This window comes from Lepisosteus platostomus, chromosome 14, assembly GCF_059453375.1.
Source record: "Lepisosteus platostomus isolate fLepPlt1 chromosome 14, fLepPlt1.hap1, whole genome shotgun sequence".
Lineage (NCBI taxonomy): Eukaryota > Metazoa > Chordata > Actinopteri > Semionotiformes > Lepisosteidae > Lepisosteus > Lepisosteus platostomus.
This window is the reverse complement of record NC_142624.1, coordinates 3568574-3578195: the sequence shown is the minus strand read 5'-3', so window position 1 is coordinate 3578195 and position 9622 is coordinate 3568574. Positions and strand designations below refer to the sequence as shown.

The window sequence follows — 9622 nt, the reverse complement described above, 5'->3', positions numbered from 1 at the left end:
AGGGCCCAGGTGGAACAGTGGTGTAGAGGTTAGCATCGCTGGGTGCTAAATTCCTGGGATGCTGTCTGTGTGGAGTTTGCATGTTCTCCCTAGGTTTGTGTGGGTTTCCCCTCAGGGTGCTTTGAATTCCTCCAATTGGTTTCTGGGAAAACTGAACCTGGTGTCAGTGTGTGCCTGATTGTCTGTGCTTGTGTCTGTCTGTCCCAAGAGGAACTAGTGTCCCGACCGGGGTATATCCTGCCTTGTACCTGGATAGGCTCTGGGCTACCTTGCAAACCTGTGGTGAATAAACTGTTTAGATGGATGGATGGATTAGGGGCCCAGCTAAAATTAAAACACAAAAGATACAGCAGTTCCCAGCACCAGGGTGGACTCCCACTGATCTAACCTCACAGGATCTGGGCCCTGAACTCGTTACTGTAGTCACAGCAACATTAATATTATTAGTTTACCTTATCCAGACAAAAATATTTATTCAGCTCCATTCATTGAGATGCAGTATGTAGTTTTTGCTGAGATGTGCTGTTCTGCAGGTGTAGCCTGATTACAGAGCAGACAAAACAGTTTGAAAAAAATCAGACACAAGACACTGTGGATGTCGACAACTAGAGTTGACTTAACTCTTTGTGTTTCCCAGATTCTCTTTTTTAAGACAATTTTCAGTAACTTCTTAAGGGTTGTAGGACGCTCGGAATCAAAGGATTTTGGAAATTTCATTTCACCTGAGATCTGATTATGTCAGAATTAGTCAGAATTTCCATGTTTGCCCAGTAAGTCATCCCTATAACATCCACATACCATGTGAGAGCAGAGGGGGTCTCATTACGTACTTGGTCTTAACAAATACTACAGTATATTTTCTAGCTCGCACCACAGACAATTCACGGCAATGGTAAAGCAAACATTTTTTTTCAATAAAAATGAAAATAGCCTCTGAAAATAGCCTCTGCTGTACCTTGAAAAACAATGAACTAGGAGGCAGGTGTGAGAGAGCAAGGTGATCAACTACCATGCTTTTGGTCGGAGTACCAAAAATATATATTACCAATAGGCTACCTAGACTGGCATCCTGTTAAGGGTATACAATGCCTTGTGCCCGTTGCTTGCAGGGATAGGCTGGATATAGGCTACTACATAATTTCAGCATTTAATGTTGGAGAATTCTTCTAATCTCGGTGGGACAATTATACACTGAGACAAATCTGGTTACACCAGTAATCTTCACAATTATAAAAGACACATTGTGCACCTAAATTAGAGGATTTAACAGGACAAGCCACATTGGAGCGAGAGGCCTTGAAAATTTCCTGTGCAAGGACAGATGGAGTCCTTCAACCTGCTCTAAGCTGTCTGTGCTGCAGGATACGCAGGTGCAAATGAATTGCGTGTCCTACTGTATCCGTTACAACGAATTACCTGTCTTATCTGCCTCTCTCCTGGGAATTAAGCATCACTGGAACAAAACAGTAGGAGGTCTGAACCCATTTGCCTTTATGCAGAGTTCTAGCAGGAAAGTGACATTGGTGCTCCACTCCCTACCCATTGTTGAAACAGTGCTTATCTCGGCACGCAGGAGTCAGGAGTGAAGATAACACTCCCCACAACTCCCTCCCTCCCTCCCAGTTTAGGATTTGAATTTCCCAGAGCCCACGCCCAAATAATTACCAGGCTTCCCCTGCTTTTCAGCTTGTTCTACTTTGTGATATCGCAAATGTATGAAGAGGCCGAGTGCGCAGGGTCACATCCGGTATGAGAAAAAAAGATGAACATATTTACAATGTTATTTCATTGAACCAATTTTCACTTTTTTATATATATATAATCCATCCACTTTCTAACTGATTCATCATATTCAGGGTTGCAGTGTATTTGGAACCTGTCCCAGCAAGCAACGGGAGCAAAGCAGGCAACACCGTAGGCAGGACGCCAGTCTATCACAGGGCACACAGACACACACCCCCACACCAGAGCCAGCTCTCCCAGAAGCCAATACTCCTACCAGCATGCCCTCATATAAATTACCAGTTGCAATAATGTACTATTGTGATAAGATCTGAATGTATTTATGATGTTGAGCTGTATATGTAATATATATACATACTTTTTTAAATGTCTTTGTACTGCAGGAAGAAACGCACATGAACGCAGGGAGAACATGCAAACTCCACACAGACAGCATCTCAGGGCCCTTGTTAATAATGCTGCAAGGCTGCAATGCTAAACACTGCACTGCTGTGTCATCCTTTTCATGTTTAAAATATATTCTAAAAAATACACCGACACCTTTTCCAAAGACAGTCTTTTACTATTCCATCACCGTGCTAGACTGTCCGGTTTTTCGGGAAACTGGAGTGGCCCGAATTTGTCTGTGAACAAGGAGAAGAGGTTCAGGGGACTCAGAAACGGGCAACAGGCCAGGCCATTCGCTTGAAGAGGTGCGACAGCTGTGGAAGAAACTGGAGAAGCAAGCAGGTGACATTTCCACCACCTGCCACACACACACACCCAAGCACGCCAAGACATAACTCCCGAGCTGTGAAATGGTTTTGTTGTTGGAATTCGTCAGGATGTTGTCCGATGCGGAAACAACAGCAGACAATCCAATGAAATACCTCCAGCAAGACCAGCAGGCCAGGGCTAACAATAAATGTTGGTCCCGACTGTAAAGTGACACTTTGGCTCATTTCAGGCAGGTGGGAACATGTCTGTTTGAAGAGCTCAAACACTCTCTTGCCCTGAAGCCCAGTAGTCCTTCAGGCTGAAGTATTTGACAGCCACTCGTCAGTACAAACACAATATGGATATACAGATCTGCTCCTCCCTACGACAGAGAATACTGCTGCTGATAATGTTCAGGGTTCAAAATCAGAGGCTGGAGGTGAGATAGGGAGGCACACGGGAGAACTGCAGACCCCCTCCACACACACATACAAGGACATTCGGTGCTGCTGACGGAGAAGGACGGGTGAATTGCGTCCTTCAGCTAGTGGTTTAAAAACGGTTTAAGTTGTTGCACAGAGTGGACAGCACCGGCTCATTCCGATTGTAAAGCTAAAGGCGTGTGAGCGCAACCGGCTCAACCATGAAGCGCAGCGGGAAAGCGTTTGCGTCGACAAAAACCCAGCGTGAGCACTCCTTTTATTTTCCGGGCCACGGAGAAGAAAAAAAAAAAGGTAAAACAATAAAACCACAACACGGTCGACCAGGACGTTTCCATTGTGCCGCATCTTTGCGCTCCCGGAGAGCAGTGATGAACGGACGGCTTCCCCTCAATTCTCCGACCTACTGAGCCTAGACTGGTGTTTAAATTGGGAGACAGGGCTGTGAGTGACTTAAACCCCACCGGAACCGATATTTGAAGGCATGCAACGATTGTTTTGTACATTAACACTTAACTGGCCTTTTACACAGCGGGGGTGCCGGAGCATTGCGGGTGAAGGTGTCTCCCTGAAGAGTTCAGTACCTGACCTGGAACTCCAACCCTTGACCTTCTGGTTGTCTGGCCGAGAGTCAAGATCCCTAGCAACTACTCCCAAGACAAACAATCACGGAGTTAAAAACGTGTCCCGCTCATTTTTCCGCTAGAGCAAACACGCACCTGTCTTCTCTTGCAACCCCACTGACATGCTGGCTAGTTCATGCCTTCGATGTTTTAAGCACAATGTACTACATCACCGTGACACACGCAGAACATGAAAATCACATTTGACGTCACTCTTACGGTGTGCTGCTTTTTTAATACGGCACCGAAGTGGATTACTAAAACAAACAGCACGGCAGCCCTCTCTGCTTGCAGTATGTGGGGCAAAAAAAGGCTTTTTGCACGACCTGAGCGTCACCGAGCCGCCTGTGTTAGCATTTGGGCTGGACAGCCCCGATGTGAGAGGAAGGCTGATGGTGATGGTCAGCTGCCAGCGCCAGATTCCCTTTTTTTTTTTGCACTTCAAACGTATTCAGTGGGTCATTCATTTGAGGGAGCACCACGTCAAAGGGGGATTATCTCGTTTTCGAGCCACTTCACGCGTACTGAGCATGAAAACGCTCAGAGTGCACAGGGCACGGGGTCACCCTGTCTCGGCGTGACATCCTGCTGTTGTGTGTGGGATCAGCCAGAACACACCAGACGAGCCCGTGTCGGCTGTCCTGTCTGGGAAGAGCTGGCTCGAAGCCGTTCACGCATCCACACGAGTAATAACTGACAGGTGGAATGAATTAAACCCGCACATTTATGCAATCACCCATCTCATTCAAAACACACCACCCATGTTTGAGGGATACACCAAAATGGTATTGGGAGGCCTTTGCCCGAGGTGTACATGTTGGCCCAATAAAGCCATAAAGCAAGATCTTGCAAACGATCTCCTCAAACCGATTTGACTTCTGTTGTTTTTTTTTTTTGTATTTGCGTTGGCCTAAATTGGATTTCTAGTTGATATCGACCCTGTGCCAATTTCTGAGTTAAAGAATGTAATTCAAATGCGGTAACAAACGTGCAACCGGAGAAACGTCCGCAGTAGCATCACAGCCATCTTATTGGAAAAGCCCGATCAGTATACGTTAGATTAAAACACATCATTCTGTACGCTGAAGTTAGATCAACGCACATTTGGATATTTTTGAAACCGTGAACACAGCAGGAAAATAGGCAAACACGCCTAAACAATCATTAGCTCCCCTTTTCCACCCCCAGCAGCATCGGTCTCTTTGATAACTTCTACCTTTTTTACCTAATACTAAGCCTGCACCTAATTTCCTTCATAACCTACTTCAGTAGCCCTGTGAGAAACCTGGCAATTAAATATGAACTGTGCACGAATAAATACAACTTTAATTCACAGCAGGGGGTCTCAGCTCCCGGAGGGCTCACTGCCTCCCAGCTTTTCTCCTTTCATGTAACGCGTCTCGTACTTGGGTCTAATTAAGCAGCTATATGACTGTAATATGTCCAACCCAGTTTAAGTAAACTGTACCTTTAATAAGTGAATGGTCATGAACTATAAAAAAGGTCTTTAAAATCTGAAAAATCTGCTGTCAAAAGTAAAATATAATTGGATTAAGGCTGACAATGCGTCCAGTTGGTTAAAATTGTGAGGTGGGGGAAAACAGGAAGGCCACCACGAACAAGTGGGAAACCCCCATTAGTACAAGTGAAACCAGGACCAGATTACCCATTAGCCACTGCACCAGAATGACCTCTTCTCCACTCTTCGGAGGCCAGTTGTCATGCTCCACCCAGCACAGACCCCCCAGCGTCTTCTGAACTGGCCACACTGCAGGTCCTTCTCCCTGCAGTGACTTCATTCCAGGAAGAATCGCCAGAACCGAAAGACCCAATTGTCACTCCATATTGCGCGTGGCAGCTAGCCTGGGGGTTACTTGTGTTATTTTCCTACTTTATCTCATCTGATGCTGTTCCATTGGGACTCGCATGACCCTGGAAAACTAGACCACTTTAATCACTGCAGATGTGCAACCCAACACCAAGGAGCTGGTATTGTAAAGACTAAATCTGCATTCAAGAGGATCTCCACATCAGCCGTGAACGTTTTGTTAAGTGCTTTATTAGAAAAAAAAAACGTTATGCAGAAAAACACCAAATGAATGTTTGTACAAGGCCTGGGGCAGTACAGGTCACTATATATACAGACAAAAAGCACGCCAACTTCTATTAAATAACATTGAGGCAAAAACAATAAGTGAAGACCTCTGTACAGAACGACTCAAGTCATGAACGAATGAAGAAGAAAGAGGAGGGGTGGGGAAGCCCCATATTCATCATTTGGGTTGAACGCGTGATCCATAATGCTGAGAGAATTAAAAGGCTGAATATCAAGGCTGTGAAAAATGGTTTATGGTTTATTCGGAACAGAGAAATTAATATCACTGAAGTTGGAGGTGGGGGGGGGGGGGGAGGACTGTTTTGGCGCTGACAATGACAACTGAACCAAACGCGAATGTACCAACGACAATCGGCCGTCTCCCTCTCAGGGGGGGGCAGCGCTCCGGCCTTTCCTGCTCTTGGCGCCGCGCACTTCCTCGATCAGGTCCTTCAGGTACTGGATCTCCTTGCTGATGGAGTCGGCCTTCTCCGCCAGCTCCTTGTTCCTCTTCTCCAGCTCGGCGCACTCCACGCCCAGCGCCTCCTGCTCGGCCCGTTTCTTCTGGCGGTAGCGGGTGGCCGCGGTCTTGTTCTGCTCCATCTTCTTCAGCTTCTTCTCCACCACCCTGGGGGCGCCGGCGGATTTGACCTTGCCGGTCAGCGCCGGCCCGTCCTGGGGGGCCGGGGAGGGGCAGGGGTAGGGCTGGGCCCTGGCCGAGCCCGCCGCCGCCGCCGGCGGGGGGGTGGGGCCGCCCTCGGGGCCGGGGCTGCGCCGCGGGGAGCCCCAGCCGGAGCCGATCCCGCTGTCGCTGTCCGAGGGGCAGCCGTCGTCCGGGGGTGGCGTCTCCCCCTTGGCGGACAGGACGAGGACGAGCTGGTTGGCGGACAGGGTCAGGACGGCCAGCTTCGGGGGGCCGGCGCCCAGCCTTTCGCACTCGGACACGTCCACCTCGCTGCCCAGCTCCAGGGTGAAGGTGGGCTCCGGAGGGGGAGGGGGGGATGCGGGCTCGTTCTTGATCTCGGGCTCCGCCGGGGCTAGGGGCTCCGATACGGACCCCCCCAGGGGGAGGGGGAGGGGCAGCAGGAGCTCAGGCAGGGCAACGGCCACGTCCTGCTGGGTGTCGGAGAGGACGAGGGGGCCGCCGGCGCCGACCGCGGGCAGGGGGTCGGGGAGAGGGAGGGGGTCCAGGTCGAGGTCCAGGTCGTTCTCCAAGGAAGCGATGAGCTCCTCCGGTGAGCTGGGAGGGTCGTCCGACGCGCAGGAGCCCATCAGGGAATCCAGGTCGAACTCGCTCAGGTCAATCTTCTCCGCCATCCAATCCATGCCGGAGAAGGCATCCTCCGACTCTGCGGAGCAAGGGAGACGAAACACAGGGGGGGTGATGAGCACTTCGGTTTTCATCGACTGGCGTGACTTTGAAAAAAGAGACAGCGCTGGGGATTTTTTAAAAAAATAAAAACCGCAGTTATTTCTAAACGTCCACAGGTGGATGTTGCGATCTGACCAGCATGCAAGCGTTTGCCCCAACCCCAAAAATCTTCAAAACAAGACCAAGCCTCCCACCCCTGGGGGGGGGGGGGGGGGGGGGAAACGCCACCCACAAACCAGCTCACAACAGGAGAGGGCACCCCCTCATCCAAACGTCTGGATACAGATCTCTAGTGCTGAGGGAGCTCAGGAGATCAGGAGTCTAAGAACACGTTTGTATTGTAAGGTGCTTCGTACGGCAGACTCCGGCGCCGCCGGTGAAACCTCGGGACACAGCCGCGAGGAAAAGCGCGCAGGCCGGAGACGCAAAGCCTCACCTTTCCCGCTGCTCACAGCGGTGGCGTCCAGCAGCGTGCCAGTGGACAGCCAGTGGAGGCCCAGGTCATCATCAGCCTTGCCCAGAGAGGGGCAGCCGAAGAGAGAGGGGGAAGAGGGAGAGGAGGAGGGAGAGAGAGAGGCATCGGAGGGGGTCGAAGGCGCCCCCTCCAGAGGCTCTTCACCCAGGAGGGAGCCCAGGGAGTCAGCCGTCAGAAACGGCTGGTCCCACAGGGGCTCCTCCAGCCCCAGGCGGGCGCTCAGCGACAGCATGGCTGGTCAGCGCGGGGCAGAGCAACAAGGCGGGCAGAGAGAGGGGGGGCGCCGAGGGGTCTGCTGGCGACGGGGAGTCGAGCCGGTCTTCTGTGCTGTCGACTGCAGCAGTGCTGAGGGTTGCCTTGAGGGACCTGCAGGAGCAAGGGAGAGAGGGGTGAGGGGAAAAAAAAAGACGCCATCGAGGAAAACGATGTAGTGCGATTCACGGAAATTTACCAACGCCGAACAAAGCGAAGGGCCGCCTGTTGTGGGGCACATCTCCCCCCTCCATGTCTCCCCAATGTCCTCGAGCTTGCTCACAGTGACAGGCCTTACTGGCTTCAGATTTAAACTGGTTCAAAGCTTTTGCAAGATCTGCTACTTCACATATTTGCAACCCAGAAAATATTGGGGGGGGGGTATGTGTTTTTAATCTCTGGGGTACAAACTGAACAAAACCACCTTGTTGCCTCTCGTCTGATTTTGACGAAATCCCCCCCCTGGGTAATTACACTGTGGTACCCGTGTGTCCCTCTCCTGGTTCATTTTTCAGCATGACGCCCCAGCAACCCGCCGGGGGGGGGGGAAGGAAAACCCCGCCCGCAAATGGAAACAAGCACACCAAATATGGGCATGGCCCGAGCGGGAGCCCCGCCCCTCTCGTCTTGTGACTCACGCCGCTGGCGCCCAGCCCGGCAGTTGCTACAGCAACCATTATTCCGGGAACCCGTGTGGGCGGGGCCCAAGATTCGGCGCCCTTTAATACCCCCCTCCCACAGAGAACCGGCTCCACTCGCTGTGGCGGATGAGCCGCAGACGTCGCCCTGCCCGTACAGAGGCATGCCTCTCCCACTCCCTAAAACAGACGCCATTTTCCTGGAGCTCCACTCCCTAGCGCTGGGGAAGTGCGGGGGACCAACGCCATTTTACTTGGCTGCCACGTTGCCAAAACCGATCGAATAGCGGGGACCGGCCGGAACGTGTCTAATTCATTCAACACGTCAAGCGAGCAGGAAAGACGAATGAACACGTTGTACGCTATCAACAAGGCAGAGCGCGTTTATAGGCCCATTTTAATGAGTTAAACGGGTCTCCCCCACTACAAATTCTACAGTAATCATTCGTCCATATGTTGATACTGAATGACCCCCATCTCCGAAATTATTGATGTTTAAACGTCATTACATTCTCCATACACCAGTCTTGGTTTACCCATTTAAAAAGAAATCGGATAACATAACCCGGACCTTCATTTTCAGGATCACCTCACTTAACACTGAAGTGGTTGCTTGGCAACCCGCAACTACACTTCCGACCTCCGCGGGTGAAGCAGAACAAAACATATACTCACGCCATGTTTGCCAAATATAAAGCCAGTGCAATTCGCCGCTGCACTGCCGGGTTTGCCGCTGCTGGTTGGGCCGCTGCACGCCGTTATACTGCCATTGCTGTGGGGTGGGGAGCGGGGCCGCTCGTGTCACGGATCTGAAAACGACTCTCTTCTTCTTGTTCTTCAAGGGCAGAAATGTGGCAGTTCGTCATCCGCCTCCGCTTATATAGCCACCGCCACGGCCGTGTGTCCTTCCGAGGGCGACTCATCCTTGGGCGCTCGTATCAGTCCGCCGCTCGTCCAATAGCGGAGCTCGGGCGCGCCGGGAAGTAGGGCGCTGTGAAAACATTGGTCGGGCGCGACAGGCTCACGGCCGTGCTCATTCCACATGACCGTTTTAGAAGCCTTGAAGCGTGTGTGCTTGTAAACACACGCGGTTTTTTCTTTTAAAAAAGGAAAATCATGGAGGGCGTCGCGAGTTCACCTAAGATGAAGATAAACTTGAAAGGTTTAAATAGCAGTTTAGGTTCTCTGCCCCGCCCATTAAATGCAACCGACCTGGGTTGCCGTTTTTCTCATCGATTGTTCGTTCACACTGTTGGCGCTTTTTTTTTGTTAAATTCTGCTGTGTTTC

The 9622-nt window shown here is 50.9% G+C and overlaps 1 protein-coding gene across 1 annotated transcript; it reads right to left on the bottom strand.

Moving 5' to 3' along the window:
• Positions 1-5541: 5541 nt before the first annotated feature.
• atf4a (activating transcription factor 4a) lies at positions 5542-9198 on the bottom strand. The gene is made up of 3 exons (XM_088606591.1): positions 9010-9198; positions 7406-7810; positions 5542-6946 (listed from the first exon to the last, which is right to left on the bottom strand). The coding sequence occupies exons 2-3, from the start codon at positions 7674-7676 to the stop codon at positions 5985-5987; spliced, it is 1233 nt and encodes a 410-aa protein (XP_088462717.1). The 5' UTR covers positions 7677-7810; positions 9010-9198; the 3' UTR covers positions 5542-5984.
• Positions 9199-9622: the final 424 nt, after the last annotated feature.

What these genes read in the sequence shown, in the direction of transcription:
- atf4a (XM_088606591.1), bottom strand. Translation starts at nt 7,676, where the DNA reads ATGCTGTCGCTGAGCGCCCGCCTGGGGCTGGAGGAGCCCCTGTGGGAC. An exon ending in CGCTGTGAGCAGCGGGAAAG is followed by an intron (nt 6,947 to 7,405) that starts GTGAGGCTTTGC and finishes CTTGCTCCGCAG; the next exon opens with AGTCGGAGGATGCCTTCTCC.